The 26,020-nt window shown below is 40.2% G+C and overlaps 1 protein-coding gene across 6 annotated transcripts in view; it reads right to left on the minus strand.

Annotated features, from left to right (window-relative positions):
- Positions 1–26,020, minus strand: part of LOC126236921 (lactoylglutathione lyase) — a 127,628-nt gene that overhangs the window by 89,189 nt on the left and 12,419 nt on the right. For 5 of the 6 annotated variants that reach the window (XM_049946582.1, XM_049946578.1, XM_049946583.1 and 2 more), the window contains one exon: positions 1,916–2,001. In XM_049946582.1, coding sequence (XP_049802539.1) covers positions 1,916–1,987 — 72 coding nt within the window. In that variant the 5' untranslated portion in view covers positions 1,988–2,001. Of the gene's footprint in view, positions 1–1,915; positions 2,002–24,070; positions 24,096–26,020 lie in introns of those variants that run through there. The other variant, XM_049946580.1, reaches the window with a different exon arrangement.

Below are 26,020 nucleotides of genomic sequence, written 5' to 3' on the forward strand. Positions count from 1 at the left end.
TAACCACCAAGTGTTATAATCCAAGAGCATTGGAATTTTGTAAACCATACTAAAATATCCAATTCCGCTTAAAGTGTACATTCGTGTGTCCAGATTCACAATGAAGTAGGTCCCAACCTGAAATTAAGCTTTTCAGTGTGGTTTTCAGGATGTAAATTTTCAATACTGGCCAACGATGCCATACGTTCATTTCATTTCACTGATAGTGCCATACGTGCCAGAAGAAGAAAACTTGCACTTGTAATCCAGCAAACAGTTGAAACTAGTCAATAGTATGGAACGAAACACTTCGTTTCAAATAAATTGACTGCCGCAGCTGAAAAGATTAATAACAACGCAATTTCTTTAGCAAACCGACGAAAATAACTTCACTGTTCTGCAAGGCGATTAATGCTTGACTGTTAAAAACCTGGAATTAAAATAAAACCAACAAACTGAAATGAATAATGTATTTTTGCTTTCCATAATTATGTGATTTATTTTATATATGAATCTACAAAATCTATGAATTGATGGGTCCCAGCCACAGAAATCTGTTTTGTTTTCATTTGACGTGAGATCTGTAAATGAAGAGGAAACAGCAAAATAATTAAATGTAAACACTGCAGCCCAGAAAAATTTTCTGGGTAGCATCTGGCTGTTTGCTACAACCACACTTCCAAGTAGCCAGAGGCGGGAGAATGTACTGTTCATACGCGACTGGCATCTTCTCTAACGAAGCTAACGTAAACAATTGTGATGTCACACTCATCGCAAGCAGTTTGCTGTTATGAAGTATTGCATAGTCTTTCGTTCTAATGCATTTAACACATTTTGTTGTTGGCAGACATTTGTGTGTGCAGTTTGTTTTCTTGTAAATAACGCATTTCCTTTGCAACTTAAGTTTTACTTAATTTTTTCTCCTGTTTATGTTTTATTGCTGCAATAGAATTCTGCAGTAGCAAGGTAGAGTAATATCTTTGTCAGACTGTCAGTTGTTAGCAATCAAAATTACAAAAATTTAACTGAAAACGAAAACACTGAAAAATTCCCAGAGTTCTAAAAAATTCCTGGATCTTCTGGTTGTCCCGGGGCGTATACACCCTGCGATAAGTGGGTTCGTACTGCCAAGAGTTTTTTTTGTGTACATTTTACTTGGCTTTGTAATCATTGAAATAACATTTTTGTTTCCTCCATCCCTTCTGGGTGCTTCAGTGTTTTGCCAGGAGGGCGTACTGTTACTTACCTAATCAGTGGCACAATGTAATTTTCAGTCACATGCATGCTTCCTAATGCTTCGATTTTCACTAATATTAACATATACATATGACATTAATTTTACATCTCCCCACTTCACTCTGTCAAAGACAGCAGTTATAATTCAAAAGCAGTTTCTATTTCGAAGCTCGAAGGCATACACATTCAATTTACCAGCATGGCATTCTTAACACATTTTATTAGCTGATAATTTCATAAACTATGTGATGAAAATTCATCCCCAATGGTAGCATCTGTCAAACAAACATTTCTTAATACAATGTTCATTTGATTATCAAGGTCTCCAAGTGTAACTCTCATCCAGCATGAATGTCACTGGCTATTTGAACTTGTACCCCCACCCCCCATGAAAATTAACACACACAATGCCAACAAGATATTATGATCTTTTCACTCTCTGACACAGGCTTCTTAATAGCAAGTGATGCTCCACTCATGTGGAAATCCAGTAACAGGAACATATGTACTCTGTAAATACTCAGAATTGAAATAAATTACACAAGGACAGTTATTATGCAACACAAATAGCAAGAATGTACAACAGCTACCTCCTCTAAGAGAAATAGGGACTGTTACTGGACTTTAATTCACGAGTTTCTTAGTATCTAGACTACTACGCATCTTCTTAGTGAGAAAGTAAATGTCATATGTATACTACCTTTGTTGATGAATCTGGTTCTTTGCAATATTGCTTAGCTTCTCCATTTGACAACCCTGTAGTGTCACCCATTTTGATCAGTGGTTCTATGGAAAAGAAATGCACAATGAGTGTTGACATGATACTTTCACCATAAAATTATTATTTATAGACAAAAATTTCGTTATGAGCAATGCAACTATATAAAACTAATTGAGTATATTATTAATATTTTTTTCCAAAACTGATAATCCAGATTCTGAAGAGCTCAAATCAAAACTGCCCTTTAGGAGAAAGTGACTCAAAATAAATGACATAAAGCAGGTGTTATAATTCATTACAGGATAATATAATAATTATTAATTATAAAGAAAAGAGAGATAAGATAATTTGAGCACATTAAATCCAAAAGTGATTTCTGAAGTGTGTCAGAAAGCCAATGATAGCCTGCAAAATTATTTGTTAAATACTCCACAACTTTTTTGTGGTAAATTTGTTGTATAAATATTCTAGGTGTACACACACACACACACACACACACACACACACACACACACACAGGTAACCATTTCTTATCTACAAGAAAGAAGTAATCATCTGTGGCGTCAGCTCAAAGTAGAACGAAGTATTGTATCTTATTATACACTTGCTAATGCTTTGTGTCTGTATCACTGGTTCAGCATTATGTGATATAAATGCCCGTGCACAAATTCACGCCACTTTATATTCCATACTCCCTCAAGATCAAATTAAGTTTGGCGCATCAAACTGAATGGGGAGACACGGAGTATCTACATCTACAATCAGCAAACCACTTTAAGGTGCATGGAAGAGGGTGCATCCCACTGCACTGGTTGATTAGAGTTTCTGCCCGTTCCATTCGTGTCTGGAGCACGGGAAGAATGACTGTTTGACTGCCTCTGCATGTGTAGTAATTATACTAATCTTATCCTCACCATCCCTATGTAAACAATACAGAGAGGATGGTAGTATATTCCTAGCTTAAAGACAGTTCTTGAAACTTTGTTAATAGACTTTCTCGGGACAGTTTATGTCACCTTCAAGAGTCTTCCAATTCAGCTCATTCAGTATCCCTGTGACACTGTCCCATGGGGGGGGGGGGGGGGGGGGGACCTGTGAGCATTCATGCTGATTTTCCTGTATATGTTCAATATTCCCTGTTAGTCCTATTTGGTACGGGTCCCACACACTTAAGTACTATTCTAGAACCAGTCACACGAATGATTTGTAAGCAAATATCTCCTTGATAGACTGATTGCACTTCCCCAGTATTCTACCAATAAACCAAAGTCCACCACCTGCTTTACCCATGACTGAGCCTATGCGATTATTCCATTTCATATCCCTACAGCATAACATCCACGTATTTGTATGAGCTGGCTGATTACAACTGTACCTCATTGACATTATAGTCATAGGATACTAGGTACATTTTTTTCGTTTTGTAAAGTGCACAATCTTAGATATCTGTACGTTTAAATCAAGTTGTCAATCTTTGCACCACTTTGAAATGTTATCAAGATCTGACTGAATATTTATGTGGCTTCTTTCAGGTAGTACTTCATTACAGGTAACTGCATCACCTGCTAAAAGTCTGAGGTTACTATTAATATTGACTGCAAGGTCATTAATATACAACATGAACAGAAAGTGTTCAAACACACTTCCGTGGGGCACACCCAAAGTTATTTCTACATATGACGATGACTCTCCATCCAAGATAATTTGCTGCATCCTCCCTACCAAAAAGTCCTCAATCCACTCACAAATTTCACTTGATACCCCATATGATTGTACTTTGACAATAAACACAGCTGTGGTACTGACTGAGTCAATTACTTTTTTAAAATCAAGAAATACTGCATCTACCTAACTGCCTTGATCCAAAGCTTTCTGTATCTCATCTGAGAAACATGTGAGGTGGGTGGGTTTCATTTAATCGATGTTCTCAGAACTGATGCTGGTTGGCATGAAGGAGGTCATTTGGTTTGAGATACCTCAACATGTTAGAGCTCTCAGAATATGTTCTAACAAATCAGTGTTAAATATATTGGTTAGTAATTTTGTGTATCATTTCTACTATCCTTCTTGTAGACAGGTATGACCTGTGCTTTCTTCCAGGCAAGGCTTCTTGTTCAAGGGATGTACAGTACATTACAATTAGAAGAGAGGCTGATTGAGCTGCAAATTCACTACCCAAGGTCTGTTCAAAAAATTCCGGAACTTTTTCCACAAGATTTTTCTACACTTCCCTATTACTTATTGTGCATGGTCTCCTTTGAAATATTCTTCTCCACAATTGATACACCACTCCCAACGCCACTTCTTCTTCTGGAAGCAGTCTCAGTACACCTCTTGCCGGACTCTGTGAAGTGCCATCTGCGAATTTTCTTTTATCTCGTCTATCGTAGCAAATCTTCATTCTTTCAATGGGGTTTTCAACTTTGGAGGGGGAGGGAGGGCAAACTGCAAGAGCCAGGTCTGGAGAGACGGCAGATGAGGTAGCCCAGTGATTTCATTTTGTGTGCAACAGTCACACACCAATAGGGATGAATGTGTGGGTGCATTATTGTGATGCAAGAGGCATGAACTGTCTCGCCATGTTTCAGGCCATTTCCTTCTCACATTTTCTTGCAGGCATCACAACACCTCCTGACAGTACCGTTAATTAACAGTTTATCACAGCAGCACGAATTCATGTTAACTAATCCTGCAAAAGCAAAGAAAATTCTCAGCACAGCTTTGACGTTTAATCTGACCTGGCAAGTTTTCTTTGGACTTGGACAACCTTTCCCAACCCACTGTGAAGATTTAACTTGGTCTCAACATCAACCACAGAATCACGTCCCATCACCAGTTATGATTCTCTTAAGGAACATCTCATTCTCATTTGTGCGATCCAAAAGTCTTTCACAGATTGCAAGGCAAAGATCTTTTTTGTCTTGACACATGAGCCGTGGGACAAACTTGGCAGCAACACAATGCATTCCAAGATGCTGTGTCAGAATTTCATGACATGATTCAACTGAAATGTTACATTCTTCTGCAATCTCTTGGACAGTCAGTATTCAATTAGCATGCACAAATTCATAGACGTTCCTGACATGAGCGTCGTCAGTAGATGTTGAAGGGCATCCTGAACGAGGGTGATCTTTAACTTCCGTCTGTCCATGTCTCTAAAGGTTTTCTTGAGTTTCAAGCAAAATTTAATGCAGATGCACTACCCCTCTAACTCTGCCATCTCGAAATTCGAACACGGTGCGACACAACGGTCTACTCAATATACTGCACTGAAAAATAAGTAACAGGCATACAACATTGAAACTTTCAACAGTTACACATTAAACACAAGTGTATGCAGGGCTGCTAACCTCACTTCGCTGTAAAACACTATTTGCACAAAATTACGAATGTTCTGGAATTTTTTGAATAAACCTCTTAGCATCCGATAGGGATTCCAATGGTCCTGGAGCTTCATTCGATTTTAATTATCTCAGTTGTTTCTCAACACCACTGACACTAATACTTATTTTAGTTATTTCAGGATTAAAAGGTTTTTCCTTTTTAAAGGAACATTTGAAAACAGTGCTAAGCATGTAAGGTTTTGCTTTGCTACCCTCAATTTCAATTCGTGCCTCATCTGCTACGACTGGACATGATCTTTGGTGCCACTAACAGCCTTTACATAGGACCAAAATTTCTTTGAGTTTTGTAAAATATCATTTGACAATATTCTGCTACCATAGTCACTGAAGGCATCATGCATTTCTCTCTTGACAGCCAAACACATTTCATTCAGCATCACTATCTACAGCCCTACGATTTGTTTTACAGCTATTATGCAGTAGTTCAAAGAGGAAGGTAAGGAGGGGTGGTACAATTTAAGAATTGGAGAGGGAGAGAAATTGGGCAGAGGGGAATAAAATTGTGTAATATTCTATTTTTGAGTGGTATAGATATCTGGTTTTAAATTTGAAAAACTGCTGAGAATATGTAAGCTCTTATGGTTCAAAAGGATAATGGTGAAGATTTAGTCATAGGCAGGGGCCTATACAGTTATTAACACAAAGGCTTTTGGGGTATATAAAAGCCGTTTGCAAACAACATCAAAGCAAGCAAGACTGGAAATAGAAACTGGTTACCTGATTCCCAATACTGCAAGTACTGGCAAGAGCTATTTATATTCTCCTGAATGATTATCAATAGAAGTCCTGACAATTTTGCCAGCCTCATGTCATGACAGAAGTATTTTTCCCAAGGAGATAGTGATGTGAAATTGCTCGAGGAATGTCAGAGTATCATCAACTGACTGACAGCTCACAAGTGCATCACAGAACAAGTTTTAGATCCAACTGATGGCATAAAGATGGCAGTGGATTTACTTAAAGGTAAAGTATGTACCATCAGCAGGTATGATATTACAAATATGAAAGACATTCAATTATTAAAAAGACAAATGTTGCAGAAATGAAACAGTCTATACAAGGTGTTCTATACTTCCAAGGCTTTAGGTTGGCATAACTCAGGATGAATTGAGAATAGGTGATGGATAAAAACTGTTTTGTTTATAACATCAGTATTGAATTTAAAAACAGCATGCCCAATGGAATTTTCCATGTTCGTTGAATAACCTTCAGTGACCCATTTTTTATTTTCTGCAGGTGAAAAGTAATAAACCTGTTAAAACCTTTCCTCAAATGACTTATTTGTGGTGACTGTTATATGAAGTTTTTATAAGTGGGTAGAACAGTTAAAAAACAATCAGAGTCCAAAAACAGTCTCTGTGACTGATGAGCAATGTCCTGGGTGGCCAGTTGAAGTGTCAACTCTTTCACATGAAATCCACTTTGATGACATTATTCGTGAAGACCAACATTTTACAGTTGAACATACGGTAAAAACAGCTGCAGTAAGTGTTGACAAAGTTCATAATGTTATCAGTAACAAGCTAAAGTACAGCAAAACAAGTGACAAGGAAAAAGACTCAAAGTGTGTACAGACTTGAAAGAACACTATGAAAGGGGAGGTGATCCTTTTCTAAATAAGATTTTAATGTGTCATGAAACTTGGGTGCATCATTTTGAACCCGACTCCTAAAGACAAAGCATAAAAAGGAAATACATCAGCTCACATGTCTGAAAGAAATTCAGAACACAAGCATGTGCAGAACAAGCCACGTTGACCATCTTTTGGGATGTCCCAAGGTCTCGTCTTTTGTGGTTGCCTGAGTAACCAGTGTACAATAAACAGTGCCTACTACTCAGGCAAGCTGATGGACAAAGTAAAGCCAGCAAAGAGAGAAAAACAATGTGGATCTCAAAGAAAAGGTGTGATATTGCTACATAACAATGCTGACCCAAAAAAATACTTAAAAAAGGGGGTTTGGAGATACTATTTTATTCTTCTTGGAGTACCGATTTGGCACCCTCTGATTTTTATTTGTTTGGTCCAGTCGAGTGTGCATTATGTGGAAAAATGTTCAGCAACAATGAGGTGGTCACAGAATCTGTGGGAAAGTGCCTGAAACCCATGGACAGACTTCATCATTAGAAAAAATGTAATATTATTGGTGGGGATCATGTTGAGTAGTCAAACTCTCATTATGTAAAAATACAGTTCTTTTCCTACATCAATTTGTCTCTTTAATTATTGAATGTCCCTTGTATAAACCAAATATACAAACAAACTAGATGCTTCACACTGCACACTAATCAACTGCAATGGACCTTGGCTCTACAGCCACGCTATTACCTCACTGGCATAAGGTTTGAGCTGTATACCCTTCGGCACTGAATTGACAACACACTGATCCACCACAGCCCACTTCACAAGCAGTTATATTATTTGAGAGAAACAACACTGCAGCTTTTAAGACCTGTACAACAGCCGCTGTGAATGAATATGAGTAATACCAATAAAAACACTGATAAAGTTTTTTTGTCATAGACTGAAAGACAGGCTGGCGAGATTAAGCAAGAAGTGCTAGGACACATACATGTGACACTGCTTTGGATGACAGATGCACTCATTGCAGCAATGACGTTTCAAGCAACAGTTTCAGATTTCAAATCCAATACACTCTTCTTTCCTTTTATCACTGACAGGACTCACTGCTTGATTTACGTTACTATTTTTGGTGGCCAGCTTATATCACACTTTTCGCTCGGTTCCAGACTGTAGCGCCTAGAACCGCACGGCCACTCCGGCCGGCTATATCACACTATATCACACTTTGTTTAGATGTGTCATCACTGCAATGAATTCCCCCACAAAGTTTGTAAGATATGTACGCTTTTTCTGGGTTCCTGTACGTTGTGGATTTTTCTTGTGTTACCAACGGTGCAATGCTCCATCAACATCTAAACATTAATGACCTACAGTGACATGCATCACTGCAAGAACAGCTTAAAATACAAAAGCAGTCACTTTAAAATCAATTCTGATGCAACTGTAACTCTTTGTTAGAGACCACGTGACCAGTATCTGTTGCTCATTACCGAAGAAGTGCAAAACCAATATCGCAAAGAAGCAATGTAACAAACAAATTTTTATCAATAAAAATTATTAATATCGGGAATCAATACAACTAAGTTAAACTCTGTGATAATAAGATCTTCCATAACACATGACTTATGAACTTGAAAGCATTCTTTACAAATGAAAAGTAGTATGTGACATCAGTGTTGCAGTAGTTGTTTTTGGGGAGTACAGGCACTCAACGGCAAGGTTATCAGTGCCCTTACAAATATTAAAAGAAATTAATATGGGTACAAGGGCTAAAAACAATCACTCCCGATAAAACACAGTAAAACAAAGCAGAAATTGTGAAAGGTGTTACACCTGGGATGAAAACAGAAGTAAAACAACAGAGGAACTAAAACAACGGCACAAGGATGTATGATGGGCCCCTGTTTCTTTTAACATGGGTGAGTCAGCCATCCTGTTATCACGTTAAGAAAATCACCCTAAAATTTTTGGGAACAAGTTGGTCAGATAACGAAACTTTAAAACTCTAACCACATTCATTTCAATATCACTTAAAATAAAGGGCAGATCTGCCGACAAATCTGCGGCTGCCCTCTGGTCGACAAATGAAACTCTGTCTAGTAAAATGTGGTGCACAGTGATCTGCACGCCACAAACACCACAAATTGGAGAGTCCTCACACCGGAGCAAGAAGCCATGCATCTTGAGCACTGTAGTCTACGCGTAGACAATTAAGGAGGATCTCATCCCATCTTCGTGGCTGAAAGGAGGTATATCACTCGCAACTTATTATCTATCACTTCCGGCCACTCGTTCTCCTACTGACACGACTCTGTACCTTAACACTATACAAGGTAGTGCCGCACTGAAATACCTGAGGATCATGACACGCCTTCTTGGTTGCTACATCCACCTTTTCCTTCCTCACAATACCCTTATGCCCTGCACCAATCGGAAAGACACCACCTTCCCCGGTTGTTATAATTGAAGGAGGACGTCTTGGATATTCTGGACTACTTTATCTGAAATAGTTGTAGAGTGTGAAGGGAACTCAGAGAATTGGAAGAGACTACGAATTTAGCACTCAAAGCACATCTCATATCTGCTAAAGTGCTCGCAATGCTAGAGTGTATACAAGATCACATATAATTCCACATCGAGGACAGTAAAGTCACGAGGCAATAGGACCATGAGGACATGATCAGGGAAAACAGCAGAGCAGCCAACGAAGTCCCCCTGTTTCAATTAATTGGTAAAGGCAGCTCCATAGTTATGGTGCTCATTAAAATGTCATGAACTAATGTATTAAAAACATATGTAGGTGTGCAACCTCATCTGTAATGCACTAAATCTACAATTACTGTGGGCCATGCAGTAACCATAGTGGTAGCTAATTAAAATCCTGGATTTAGGGTTTTACTTGCATCACAACAAGTGACTCCAGCACACATTGCATGCGGATCCCAAACGGCACTGTTGCTAGTGGATGATTGGAGAAAAGGTGTTCCAGAGGTGGTGTGCAGTGATGTCAGAGTTGTAAGGCACTTACAAGTTTGATGCAGCATGAGGAGCTACTGTTGGTTGGTGAATAGTGATTCCCCAGCCTCAGCAAAGAGTCTGGGTATTGGTGTGTGTGTGTGTGTGTGTGTGTGTGTGTGTGTGTGTGTGTGTGTGTGTGTGTGTGTCCTATAAGCACCTGTGGCCAGCATAATCCCCTCATCGTGGATAGTGTCACTAATCTTCAGGTAAGAAGGCCTTGCTGACCAATACGCAGTGCATCCATAGTCTAGCTGTGAATGCACAAAAGCCCTAAAAACTGGAGCAGACACCCTGTCTGCTCCCCAAAACCTGTGGCCGAGGCACTTTATAATATTCAGTGTCTTCTGGGTTCTCGTTTTCAGGTCTCTCGGGTGTGGTCATCATGACAGTTTCGAATCAAAAATAAGGGCCAGAAACCTCACTGAGTCTTTAAAATGTAGAATGGGATTCATCATATACAAGTCACATACATCAAAAATATGATGAGATCAATTAAAAGGAACACATACATACATTTATCTGCAGAAAGCTAAAAACACTTATTAGCAGCCCACCTCTTTAACCACCGCACTGTAAGCTGCAACTGATGAGACATTGCAACACTGGAGGAGGAACAGAAAACTGCAAAATTGTCCACAAATAAGGAGCACTGTACAGGACTCCTTACCACAGATGTGATGCTGTTTATGGCTACGGCAAAGAGTTTAACACTTGAAACACTGCCCCGAGAGACAGCATTCTCCTGCTCTCCAAGAGTGTGTCATCAACACAGGACCTCAAAAAATCGCCTAGATACAAAAGATCATAAGAAAATGGGGAGGTGGCTACGAAAGCCCCATTGATGGATTTGCATGAGAATATTGTGACTTCAATTAGAATCAAACGCCTGACTGATTATCAAAGAATGTACCAAGACAGTGATGCTTATGTAGGAAAAACCTGCTGAATAGCTGTTTCTAGTAGAGTCATGCTGTAGACAGTGGACCGAAATCTCTCAAATACACACCGAGAGCAGCTAAGGAGTTGCCTGGTCTCAACAAACCAGACCAGACAATGGTTAACCATTCACTCCAGGGTCTTTCCTAAACAGCTTGTTAAGGCAATATTCCTGTAGCTAATAGGACATGTATGGTCCTTTACAGCTTTGAGGAGAGATATCAAAACTGCCTCCTTCCATGAGCTGGGAAACTGACCTGTCTGCCACATCATATTAAAGCATTTGAGGAGGATATCATTTGACACTGCTGGCAAGTGTCACAGCATGCCATGCTTGATTTGATCGTGACCAGATGCAATGTCAGGCAGTGCTGATTCTAGTTCCTGTGTGGAGGAAGGCCAGTTGTAAGAATCAGAACTGTGGGATCTGAAGTACAATTTGCCCCACCCTGCAGTCACTTGGTAGTGGCAAAACCCCCCATCCTGGCTGGCATTGGCCCACTGCAAAATTCTGTCCCACTGTCTGAGCAATGTCTATGAGCATTGTTTAGAGACACCCCTATTTTCAGCACTGATGCTATTGGTAAACAACTGTGTTTACCGAAAATCCTCCTGTTGGCTTCCTGTACTTTTGAAGAACAAGTGGAATGGTTGATAGAGTCCAGGAACACTTGCCATGACCTTTCCTCTCTCTCCTTAAGGAAACATCGAACCTTGGCTCTCACGACTCAACAGGCTGTGAGGTAGTCTGCTCTTGGGTGGTATTTAAAGCATTGGAGAGCTGCACACCTGTACTGGATTGCTGAGCAGCACTCACCAGTCCACCAATGTACTGGCTGCCTCCTGATGTGACCTGAAGACTTTGGGATGGATAAGTCAGTAGCATGATGGACCACTTGTGTGATGTGGTCCATCCATTCCTGGATGCAGTCGTGGTACTCAGCTGGCTGAACAGTGTCCAGTTAGCCATGCTGAACAGCGTCCAGTTAGCCATGCTGACCATCTATTTCTATATCTTCAATTCAAGTAATCCTCCATCAATTAGGTGTATCCATAGTGGGAACGGGTCACTGGAATGAAGGTCATCAATTGCTTTCCACTGTGCCAAGTCTGCAAGGGCTGGAGAGCAGCAAGAGAGGTTGATGGCTGAAGATGATCCAAGGCTTCACAGAAATGAATGAGACCTCCTGTGTTGAGGATGGACAGCTCCTGAGACATCATGAGATTCTCCAAGACTCGACCCCTGGGGCAAGTATAGTTTGAGGTCCATAACATTATGGGTGCTAAAATCGACCAGAAGGAGAAATGGGTGGGGGAGATGTTCAATAAGGCCTGCGAGAGCCTCAGAGTCTCTTGCATCCTGCAAAGATAAGAACAGGGAGCCGATAGTGATCACGTTATCCGCATGAACGGCAACAGCTACTGCTTGTAGGTCAGTAACCAAGGAGAGAGCAGAGGAGTGATGTACGTTATTGACAAAACACAGCAGCCCCTCCCTTGGTTCTTTCCTCAGTCATGTCAAGTTTGGATAAAGGTTACAGCCCCATAGGATAGAAGCGTCAATGGCTTTAAAATTTGTTTCCTGTAAACACAAGCCAGTGCCAGTAGTTTCAATTCCTCCACATGAGTCCTGAACCCATTTATGTTGTACGGTAGTATGGGAGCCACTTATCATGGGGGTTGCACTTTCACCCCGTCTTTCTGCCAGAATGGGTAGTCCGCAATGGGTGGAGGTCCAGCCTTGATGCAAGATGGTTGCCCTGGGATGACTTCACATTCCACTGGCTCCAAAGTAGAAGCAACAGTACCATCATGTTGAATGATATCAACATGGTCTGATGGTCTACCGCTTGTTTTTGACTGCAGTCGAAGCTTCCCATATGCTTTTATGGCCTGGGAGGGCTTTGTAGGAACTACCACAACAGCGATAGAGGCAGTGCACGACTTACCAGACTCTGCTTTTGGAGGTACCAGGAACTTCACAATGGTGACAACTGTAGCTTTATATGACATTCTCGGAGGGGGGTGGGGACTATGGACTCTGAATCAACTGCAGCTTGAAAAGTGCACTCACAAATACAGGTACTAGTGCTGACACTAGCAACCTCCATTTGTGTAGAAGCATTGGCTATTGAAATAGGTTTTTTAAGGGCCGAAGCAAGACATGTAGTTAATGTGAGAGGCTGCATGGCCTTATAGACCTTCTTGACCTCACAATACAGTATGCTTTTTGATGTTTTAATATAAACATAATAAAAGAAGAAAAATCAGAGCTCACATGGAAAGATGAAGATGTTCATTTTTTCCACGCACTGTTCAGGAGTAGAATAATAGAGAATTATTTTGACGGGGATTCGATGAACCCTCTGCTGGGCACTTAAGTGTGATTTTCAGAGTATCAATGTAGACGTCCTGCATTTTTCTTTCTTCAAGTGAGACACTGCAGTCCCTATTCCAGACAGGGTGATCCCCACAGTAATTTACACAGTTTGGAGGGGAGGAGCAATCAGTTTGTCAGGGGTGGCCTTGCCACATTTGCCCCAAGTAGCTACACCCGTACATCCTAAGGTGGTGTGCCCAAAGCGCTAGCATTTAAAACAGCACATTGGGTTGAGGATACAGTGTCACATGCTTAGGCGAAGGAAACCTGCCTTGATATACTCCAGTAGTTTTGTGCTACTGAAGGTAAGGATGAAGGAGTCAGATTTTACTAGATCCCCATCCACCCTTTTCAATATATTTTGCACACTGACAATCCCTTCTTGAGCCCAGTCATCTTGCAATTCCTTGTTGGGAATGGCGACCAGATTCAGAACACCTTCACTGTAGTCCAAGGTGATGTGCAGCTCTGTTTCTATGGCATATTCTCCAAGGCATTTAGCTTTCCAGAGGTTTGTTGCTTGTTGGGAACTAGCAGTTTCAAATAACAGTGTTCCATTATGCAATCATGTGACCGATTTCAGTGTATCTGCAATGTCCTCTAAACCTTCTTGAATACAAAAACATGGAACCTTCTCAAAGCTGTCCTCTTTCCGTTTCACAATCAAAAACACATTCTGACCAGCAGCATGTGTTCTGTTGTTATTCAATGAAGAGTTCTGCATAATCCGAATCTGGAGGACCTATTACACGAGCCCTCTTCTTACACAGGGAGTTTGTACCTGCCCATCCATTTCACTGGAAGGGAGAAGAGGATATATTTTGAGGGTTTCATCTTGGTCCCATGAGCAGCTACGGAAATAAAAGTCCACAGAGACAGAGGTGTTTACCACCCTCGTGATCCTGGCAGTCAAGCCAAGATCCCTGTTTCCTGTGACACACAACACTCTGCCGCCGCACCGGACAGTGGTCACTGAAGCATGCCCAGAGCTTACGGTGACAGAGGGCTGGCAGCACTTACAAGTCCCCAAATAAGGAACCCCGGGGTTGTCAAGCCCATACCAAGTAAATGAATGTGGGGCCCCTGAGGGCCAGTGACTGCAGGAAAGATAAGTAGAAGTACTGAAAATTACTACAAAATGGGAAACAATTTTAAAGTGAAAAGGGAAGGAAAAAAATTATACACCTTTTACACATTGCAGTTCCTTACCTGCAATGCATTTACTATTTTCCACTTGCCACTAGATGCGATCACACTAGGGTTTTTCATAAATTAAGCCCAGACATCACAAATGCTGCTGTTACTTATGAAAGTTACAAAAGTTGCTACTGCTTAGAAATGCTAGTAAAACTCATGCATAATAATAATTCGTTACTTGTGATATTTTAACCTTGTGCTTAGCAGAAAATCTGTACAGCATTGCCTACCAGTAGGGCCTCTCAGGCCCGTGTTGTTTCAATTGACACTATTTTGATTACTTATGATGTGAATGACTTACGAGGTATACTTTTAAAATAATTTTATTTATTTAAAGTTTAAATCTTAAAAAAACACCATTTCTATACTCTTACTGGTGGGTTTTATTCTTGCTGAAAATTTGTACAGGGTCTACAGCCAATAGTAGAATGTTCCGAGCATACAGGTTTTGTGCACTTATAACATGTAATTTGACTTTTTCTTTCTTCTCTACATAATATGCACATCTCCTTTTCTTAGCTGGTGGTTTTGCTGCCCTTCCTGGATCTGGTGCTATTAATGAATTCATTGACTCCTTTAGCCCTGCCAGTTGCTTTCCCAAATTTACAGTGAAAGTCCAAAATCTCTCTCTCTCTCTCTCTCTCTCTTTTTTCGCCAGCATAACCCAAATTATGTATGCATTCATTACGCTTACATTGATCGCGTTGAAGAAAATCAACAATGGCCAATGCCTTGTTTTTTTCTCTTCACACTAGCATTGCATCTTTGGGTCCATGGTGTCAACACCGCCCTTTGTGGCATCGCATGTCATTATAACTTCAGGCTTCTTTACCTGTAATGATGACACCATTGCTTGGTATTGAAAAGAGCTAAGGGTGGTAACAATTTTGTTTTTCTTAGGAACATAAGAGACTACCCTCACATCTGGTTGAAAACCAAATAATGTACAGTATACTCCATGTCTTTTAGGTATACTAAAATCAGCAGGCAGTTCACCTTTGTTTTTTTTTCAGATGGTACCAACTAGTGTCTAATCTTTTGACAACAAATAATGAGCTAAGTCGAGAGATTTAAAAAAATTTATCACAGGTGATACTACATCCAGACTTATCACGTTCAATCACCAGGGTTTTCACACCACTCTCTCCAAGTAGTACGGCTCTGGTTTCTTCCTCCTTCCCCAAATACACTTTTATCTTCCAGCAGTAGCTCATTGCACTGATACAAATTGACCAGAACTTTATTCTGTATCTAACAGGTTTGATGGGATGTATGGCTGAAATGGGCAGAAACCTCAAAGTGTGACCAGTTGTCCATCCATGGTCAAGCACCATCCTGGAATCTAGGCATCCCTAAGATTAATTTCCCACATCTCAAAAACTTCTCTGATTGGTTCCAATTTGTCACCTGACTTGTGTTCACACTGGGCTGCTACACTGTCAAAGCGCAACACCTTCAGAATAGCAAGGAAGCAGCTCCGAGACAAATTAACTGAGCACTGGTCGGCCATTCTCAACACTCCAAAGCTTACTGATATCTTTATTTCTTGACTAATAAACTCTAGTCAGGATCAGAACACCAAGAAACTTTTTCACATCATGCATATCTACATCCACCCAGTCCTCTTTAGCGATTCCACCCTCCTTGTTTGTCCACATACACACTTTTTCAATGAGGGGTACAAGAAAGGAAACATAAAACAAGAGTCTTCATTATAAAAGTTCCTAATCAAATAACTTGTAGGTCCCTGATCTTCTTTCAATACATCCATTTTTCTTTGTCTACCAAAAATTCCAGCTTGATCATCTGTAGTCCATATTTCATTCCCAATAGGAGAAAACAATAAGTCACACTCAACAGAATTTGCACTAAATTGTTCTTCTCCACCTTTGTAAAAGGATTACTCATGATCATCATCTTCATATAGTTATGAGTTTTCAGCGACACCAACCTCATTATCATCATCACTGGAAGATTGACATTCACCAGGTGGGTTTTCAAATCAGAAGGCTGTACCAACAATTCCCTTACCTCCTCGTCTGATAGTCGTCTTTTCTGTAACATTTTAGTATCTAGAACACACAAATGTTATGAAACAATGTACCAAAATACATATGTGCTTACCACAAGGACTGTTGGACACTGAACAAATAACAAAGCTAGTTAACAATGTCAAATGACTTAACAGATGCTGTGTAGTCAGACATCTGACTGTTGAAAAGTTGCTTCTAACTGCACAGGCCCGTGAGGTTTGTATGGGAGGAAACATGCACCAACACTTTAACACAAAGCCATACGTAAATTTTACTTTTATAATTTTTTCCAAAATTATAACTAACTTGACAAATTAGGAAGTCATAAAATTTCATTGAAATAAAATGAATAGTTGTTAATAGATAAGATCCTCTGAGGCCAATGGTAGGTAAAGAGCTAATAGAAGAAAAAAAATTGGTACAGCATGTCAGATACCCAGCTTCTATATTTGGATCAGAATAACAAAGTTATAGAAGCTATAACTTTAACTTTAGCTGTTTTAACCTTTCAAAATTGGATTTATATACCACCTGAAGCACACACACACATATTCGACACCTCAAAACTAACACCTCCAAATGCTTTAAACAATTATTCTGTAATAATGTTGTTACGATGTATATTCTTTGCACTTTGCGATTATGTCTTCTCTTCTGCTACACGAACCTTGCATCCAGCTGATTCCAGACGCCATGTTTGTTTACAAATGTGGCAGTATACATGTGATGTGTTACGGCAGCAAAAGGAACCTATGACCACTGGAGGTACTCTAGTTTACTTATTGAAGTTTACCATTAGATATCAGTTTAATTTTTTGTCAAAAGTAATCCTAAACCATATTCTGAAATAGTGTCTTGTTTCTCCACTAGGCAGTGCCACAAGTTCCTCCAAAAATCTTAACACAACACATACACACACAAATGTAATACTAACTAATGTAAATCCATCCGATGATGGAGGTTTAAACCTTCGAAACGCATCATGGAAATAAATAAAACGGTGACTGGTAACAGTAAACTTGTTGTTTCATTTAATTATAGCAGCTAGTTGTTTAGAAGATAACTACCATAGCAAAAACAAATCAGAAAATGAGCTAGGCCATGCCTTCTGTTGTGATCGTCATTGTCACGTCACTCTGCTACATCAGTTGTAGACGATGCCTGCAGCTGGGAGTAACGTAACAAGTGTGACCCGTTTTTATTGTTTGAACTGTGTATTTTACATGACAATGTCCTAAACTAGTTGTGAAAGAAGAGGATGAAACTGATAACAGTAGCACCATCCCACTAAGTGAACCCAACAGTAAATAGTGACTGGCACTTGTGACTTTCCTCCATTTTACATACAATGTTTACGACGCTTTCGAGAAGTGAATGATCCAAAAATAAAAAATACCAATCACGATTATGACAATCTCAAATTACACACAAGTTCATTATGCGGAATGAACAGAATGATGGTTCATGTTTATGGTTAGTGAGATAGAAGTGGCTGCAAAAGTGTTACCAAAGGGAGGCTATTATAATCAAACGGTATTTACAGAAATTTAGTACAAACTGTAATAACCAAATATGAAATAAAAGCAGGCTGTGAAATGGTTGCATCACCTGGGGTAAAACAGTTTTCATTGAATTTTTTAATATGTATTACTTTTGGCTCTTTCATTTAGAAAAATGACAGCATTTGATCTATTTGGCATCATTCTTACCTGCACAAAAGAGGATTGGTACCACATAAGAACACTTTTTAACTAATTCACATCTGACAGAAGATACCTATTGTCTGCATATGACATTCAGACACCTTAGGCATCTCTAAACATCAATGAGGAAAATAAGACAATTTTTGTGGTGGTCAATTCATATTTCAAAGACATGTTAGAAACATTTAGTTCTGAGAAGGTGGCAGTTTGAGTGTCAATACACAGATCTCATCCAGAAAAAAAAGTTGCTACAGGTTGATGGGGATATTAAGCTTCAGCAATGCTTGTTACTGCAGTACTTCCTACACTTTTTGACACTATGTGATAGTAACAATATCAGCCACCTGTGAAGAAACTGACTAATCACAATAAGTTCAAAGCTAAGTAGTTGTGTAAGTAAGTACGCATGTATTTAAAAACACCACTACGGAGGATGAATGCTTCAACGAATACTGTAACACAATTGTGCAACCACGACCACCTCCACAATGATAACAAAATGTGGTCACATGTTAAGGTTGTCACTGGAAAGAGATACATAATTTGTGTGTCGATTGAAAAGAAATTGTAACTGAAGACAAAAATATGGAATTTCCCATGCTGAAATCTGTGCTCAAATATTATTTGATTAAGGAAAATCCATGCAGACTGCCACATTTAATTGTCATGTCATGCAATTCTGTAAGAAGGCCAATAGTAATGGGCCACAGGTTAAAGTTTACCTGTTGCATTACCCTATAATAGTGACTTAGTTCAAGCATAATGCTGTACGTTTAGCAAATGACTTTCTCCATGATAATAGACACAGATTCTAAATCAGCTGAATATAGAAAGCCCAACTTGAAAGATATCTTTAAAGTCATATTGTTGTTGTTGTTGTGGTCTTCAGTCCTGAGACTGGTTTGATGCAGCTCTCCATGCTACTCTATCCTGTGCAAGCTTCTTCATCTCCTAGTACCTAATGCAACTACATCCTTCTGAATCTGCTTGGTGTATTCATCTCTTGGTCTCCCTCTACAATTTTTACCCTCCACGCTGCCCTCCAATGCTAAATTGGTGATCCCTTGATGCCTCAAAACATGTCCTACCAATCGATCCCTTCTTCTAGTCAAGTTGTGCCACAAACTTCTCTTCTCCCCAATCCTATTCAATACCTCCTCATTAGTTATGTGATCTACCCATCTAATCTTCAGCATTCTTCTGTAGCACCACATTTCAAAAGCTTCTATTGTCTTCTTGTCCAAACTATTTATCGTCCATGTTTCACTTCCATACATGGCTACACTCCATACAAATACTTTCAGAAACGACTTTTTGACATTTAAATCTATACTCGATGTTAACAAATTTCTCTTCTTCAGAAACACTTTCCTTGCCATTGCCAGTCTACATTTTATATCCTCTCTACTTCGACCATCATCAGTTATTTTGCTCCCCAAATAGCAAAACTCCTTTACTACTTTAAGTGTCTCACTTCCTAATCTAATACCCTCAGCATCTTCCGACTTAATTCGACTACATTCCATTATCCTCGTTTTGCTTTTGTTGATGTTCATCTTATACCCTCCTTTCAAGACGTTATCCACTCCGTTCAACTGCTCTTCCAAGTCCTTTGCTGTCTCTGACTGAATTACAATGTCATCGGCGAATCTCAAGGTTTTTATTTCTTCTCCATGGATTTTAATACCTACTCCGAATTTTTCTTTTGTTTCCTTCACTGCTTGCTCAATATACAGATTGAATAACATCGGGGAGAGGCTACAACCCTGTCTCACTCCCTTCCCAACCACTGCTTCCCTTTCATGCCCCTCAACTCTTATAACTGCCATTTGGTTTCTTTCACTGAACAAATATCCCTATTACCAATTATAGCTGTTTCCTGGCATTTTAAATATTTAAGTTTTGCACAGTCCAAGGTGCTGCAGAACACCTGTCAGCTCACTCATGGGAAGGCGCAGCTGGTATTGGCTACTTGCCATGTAGCCATATTGCAAGAGCTCTGCGCACGCACAAACAACTTCGCCACCCGTGCCTGTGGGGGCGAGACCAGGGCTTTACTGCCACATATAAGACTATCTGTCCACAAAGGCATCAGCTGTTCGCCCACCCCTGCCTACTGTTACCCACTGATCCTACAGATGCTCAAACTTCAGCTGGAACAGCTTAAGCGGGTATTAATCCCGTATTACACAATGTGCCTAAACTGTAGACCTATGCACCAGCACTCCAAGCATGTGTGTCTGTAACTGCAAGCTGGTTCATGTAGACCTATTACACCACCCACGCGGGATATACCTGGCGTGAATGCGCAGTAGACAGTGATAACTGCGTGAAATGCAAACGGAACTGTCTGATCTCTTCTAAAGTCGTTCGTTCTACCGCACGAAACACAAGGGGAACCGTTCTGATTATTTGTGTGACTCAAAGTTCCAATTTCATTAGAAAATGTTTATCATTATTTACTAAGTAATTGTTATTCTCTGATGTAGGTTATTACTGTCCTGAATTACAGACTCAACAGTTAGTTTTATATTACAACGCTTGGTTACACAGGTATATGTATTTATACAACCTTCTGCACATGAAGGGCCTACTTTTTTTTGGAGCTATTGCCCTGGTAAGGACAGTAAATCTTTCGATTACGACAGAACAAAGACAAAAACAAAAAGTCAGACGTTGATTTCGATCCTGGCTGAAAAGAAGGGACAAAGACGGGATTATATTCACTGCTTATGAAAGAACTGGGGCTCGAAGATCCGCACGAATTTCGGAACTTTGTGAGGGTGGACATGGTCTGTTTCAAGAAGCTGCTGTCTATGACGGAAGATGGAAATAGCATTGTGACACAGTCACAAGGGAGGCTGTCTCATATTCTTGAAAGTAAGAATTAAATCATAAGATCACACATTTTGTTATTATACCAGCCTAGATCACGAATAAAATACCGATAAATGTCCGGTTACATTGCAGGCTGGATGTAACATTACGTTTCCTGGCGACTGGGCAATCTTTTAAGTCTATATATGCGTGCTACTCAGAGTTTTGCAGTCCTCTTCTGTCACACTGGGCCAAACTGCAAGGACTTTCTCCCTTTTACAGCCAGTTTCTCTTTTCAGGTTTGCAGAAATCAAGCAAGAGATGCAATCAAATCAAACAAAAATTTTCATAAACTAAGGCATTATGATACAAATCAAAAGTCACCATATACTGTTATATGCACATTCCTCAGAAGAAAAAAAATGATTTCCGCCTACCTTATTACGATATAGTGGGTCATACATACAACATTCCTCACTGTATGCCTGATATAAGACTTTTAACACCTCTTGGCTCCATTTCATTTCTAGAATATGAAGCTATCAACAGAAAAAAATCCTTTCACAAACAGCTCATATAAAAGAGTCTACCGCAAAAAAAGAAGGTTTCTTTTCTGCATCTATGAAACATGCTTGCTGGAGGAGGGGGGGGGGGGGGGGTTGAGAATAAAATATATATATATGCGCGGAAGAACCCCAAAACGAAAATCTGATAAGACACTAGATGCCTAACAATAACTGAACAACAAGCAGAAAGCACTGTGGTACACCCTTCTGTGCATGCGCGAGTTATTGCTGCCTACTGCGCATGTAAAGACTGATGGCAGTTTAGAACTGCTCTCTATTCTGGTGCACAGATAATGTGTGTGCTAATTTTCGTAGTTTCACCCATTCTACCGTTTGACAGCTGTCACACAAGACCAGTACTATTCACGGCGGATTGTCATGTAAACAGGTGTTACATGACGATCCGCCGTGAACAGTACTAGGCTACCGTGACAGCCATCTACAGGTAGAACGGGTGAAACTCCGAAAATTAGCACACACATTATCTGTGCACCAGAATAGAGAGCAGTTCTAAACCGTCGTCAATCCGCACATGCACACTGGGCAGAGATAATGCGCGGCATGCGCAGAAGGGGCTACTGCAGTGTTTCCTGCTTGTTACTTGCCTACTGCTTGATGGCTAGTAGCTCATTTCAGATTTTCGTGTTGGGGATTTTCCGCGTTTTTTTTTCTTTTCTCTCCATAAATGCAGTGAAAAAACTTTTCTTTTGTCAGTAGACTTTCTTTTATACTAGCTGTTTGTGAAAGCATTATTTCTATTGGTTACTTCATATTCTAGAAATGAAATGGAGCAAAGAGGCATTAAACAACTTAATTCAGGCATAAAGCGAGGAAAGGTGTACGTGTGACTAGCTGAAATCATAATACGATATGGCGGCAGTCATTTCTTTTTGAGTAATACGCATGTAATGCCACATGGTGATTTTCACTTTGTATCGTAATGCCTTAACTTATGAAAGTTCATGTTTGTTTTGATTGCATCTCTTGTTTATTTCAGCATGCCAGAAAAGAGAAACTGGTAGTGATAGGCGATGCAGTCCATGCAGTTTTGCCCAGAGCAACAGACGAGGACTGAAAAACTCTGAGTAGCACTTATATACCGTATATTCAGAACTTGGACAAATAACACAAGTACACCTTTAAGTATTGGTCCTTTCAAATGCTGCAAGTTGCACTGCATACATCCACAACAACTTTTGAAATGGTGAGCTGTGCTATTCTGTGGCTAAAAGCCAGACTCTTAAAAGATTCCCCAGTTGCCACAAAATGTCATGTTGCAACCAGCCTGAAACATAACAAGGCATTTATCAATATTTCATCAGTGATCTAGGCTAGTATGGTCATAAAACGTATAAACATATGATTTAATTCTTACTTTTGAGAATGTGAGATAGCCTCTCTCATGACTGCGTCACATTTGCTAAATCCGTCTTCTATCATGAACAGCAGCTTCTCAAAACAGGCCATGTCCATACTAACGACGTTCCGAAGTTCTTGCATATCTTCGGGCCTCAGTTCTTTCATTAACAGTGAATATATTCCTCCCGCCTTCATCCCTTCTTTTCGTCAATGTTCTGCCCTAATCCAAAGATTTACTGTCACTGCCAAGGCAACAGCTCCAAAAACAAGTGGATCGTCCATGTGCAATATGCTGTATAAATGTAAATTTCGATATACATAAATCTGTCATAAATAAAACTGTTGAGTCTGTAATTCAGAACAGTACTGACCTACATGAGAGAAAAACAATTACTTAATAAATAATGGTAAAAAAAAAATTCTTATTAAATAGGAACCTTGAGCTCACAGAAATAATTTAAACGTATGACGCTCCAGTATATTATACAGTTGCACTTGTGTTGCACGTAGAAGAACGAATGACTTTACAAGGCATCAGACAGTTCTATTTTCTTTTCACGTGTATCGCTTGCTGCTCGCGCATATCGTCTGCTGCTGCGCAGGTGCACTAGATATATTCCATGTGGATGGTGTAATAGGTTGGAAGTGAACCAGTCTGTAGTTACAGGTATGCATGTTAGGGACGCTGGTGCATAGGTGTTCGGTTTAGGCACATCGTATGATCCTGGCTTAATACCCGCTTTACACGCCGATCTGCCGCATAGGGTACTGGTCTAGCGGTAGAACGGGTGAACCTACTAAAATTAGCAGCACATTATCCACGCGCCAGAACAGAGAGCAGCTCTAAACTACCATCAACCTGCTCATGCGCAGAAGGGGCTACTGTAGCGCTTTCTGCTAGTTATTTGCTTATTGTTAGGTGGCTAGTGGCTAATATCAGATTTTCGTTTTGGAAATTTTTCCGCATGTTTTTCAGTAAGTGCACAAAGAGGCGTTAAGCGTGTTATTTCAGGCATATAGCGAGGAAAGGTGTGACCCGCTTTATCATAATAATGTACATCAGCAATCGTTTGTTTATGAGTAATATGCATATAATGTTACACGGTGATTTTCGATTTGTATCATAATGCCTTACTTACGAAAGTTCATGTTTGATTTGATTGCACCTCTTTTGTTATTTCGGCACTCCAGAAATTAGAAACTGGCAGTGATATGGGAGAAAATCGCCAGGCAACATAATGTTACAACCAGCCTGCAACATAACAGGGTTTTTACTGGTATTTTATTCGTGGTTTGGGCTGGTATGATCACAAAACGTACAACCATATGATTTAATTCTTACTTTCGAGAATGTGAGATAGCCTTCCTCATGAAACTGTCACACTTGTTACTTCCATCTTCTATCTACTTCCAGCTTCTCAAAACAGGCCATGTCCATGCTCATGAAGTTTCAAAATTCTTGCAGATCTTCGAGCCTCAGTTCTTTCATGAGCATTGAATATAATCCCCTCCCCCCATCCCTTCTTTTCTGCCAGGGTTGAACTTAACAAACTCAGGCTTTTTGTTTTCATCATCATTCTGCCCTAATTTGAGGATTTACTGTCACTGCCGGGGAAATAGCATCAAAAACGAGTCGGTCCTCCATGTGCAAAATGCTGTACAAATACATATACCTTTGTAACCAAGTGTCTTAATATAAAACTAACTGCTGAATCTGTAATTTAGAATGTTAGTAACCTACATAAGAGAATAACAATTACTTAATAAATAATAATAAAAAACAATTTCTTATTAAATAGGAACCTTGAGCTCACATAAATAATTTGAACGAATGACATTCCAACATGTCACACAGTCCCCTTGTGCTTCGCGCGGTAGAATGAAGGACTTTACAAGAGATCAGACAGTTCTATCTGTGTTCGTGTGTTATTACCGTCTACTGCGCATGTGCGCCAGGTATATCCCGCGTGGATGGTATAGTAGGTCTACATGAACCAGCCTGTAGTTACAGATATGCAAACTTGGGGCGTTGGTGCATAGTTGTACAGTTTAGATGCATCATGTAATAGGGGCGTTAGTCTGATGGACTGAACTAGATTGATGGGGGTTAAAGGGACAAAACTACAAGCTCATCAGTCCCTTCATCCCATATACGTCAAACTGGGAAGAGACCACAGGGAGGAAGGACATAGAACCCTGATGAACCAGACTGTAACCGAGAATCAATAAAACCAAAAGATAGAAGCAAACAGAAGTGAGAGAGAGGTAAAGAGTGAAGGTGGGTGAGTTGCTCCACACACAAAGCAGCTGGAGACCTCTGGAAGACATTATGCAATGGGAAATGCAACCTCGGCATTTGACTGGCATTTCCTCACTCCATATTACCACAAGAATACTAACAATGCAGACAAGGTGATAAAATTTCAGCAAAGTGAACAATGATGACGAGACAGTGAACCAATGACAGAGGTAAACGAATAAGAAGAATTAATATGGTGGGAAGGAAAGGAGCCAGGCCAGACCACTGAACAAGGGCAGCCATGGGCGCCCTGATCAAAGCAGGTAACGGGGTACCCCTACAATCCCTCAAGTGGCTGATGAGGCCAGTTTGCCCTACTTCGCAGAGAGGAGCAGAAACAACCTTCACAGGTAAAATGTAAAACCAGGTCAGCCACTTCGTCACCTTCCGCTGGCACCAGAGGCACCGCGTCAGCAAGTTTAAGGTTTCACCATAAGGTGCTCACATTTGGGCACTAAACCAACAATATCCTCACATCTTAGGATGTGACCATGGGTCAGCCATGTGGGGCCAAGTGGAGCTGACAGACAACAGCAGACTTCGTGAGAAGCACAAAGGGAAGACTGCCGCACAGTCGTGATCCTCTTTATTGCTCGCATTTTGTTTGGAGAAAGCAGCACACACCAACCTGTGTTCCAAGACTCCAACATTTGATGGCAGAGGGTTGACTGGATGTCACACTCATACTCCACTGTCAAAGTCAGAATCCTGGTAGTTAACTTGGCCAAACAGTCGGCATATTTGTTCCCTGTGATCCCACCTGGGGGACAGACAAAGATGACCAACCATC

The sequence above is a fragment of the Schistocerca nitens genome, chromosome 2 (genome assembly GCF_023898315.1).
Source record: "Schistocerca nitens isolate TAMUIC-IGC-003100 chromosome 2, iqSchNite1.1, whole genome shotgun sequence".
NCBI classification, from domain to species: Eukaryota; Metazoa; Arthropoda; class Insecta; order Orthoptera; family Acrididae; genus Schistocerca; species Schistocerca nitens.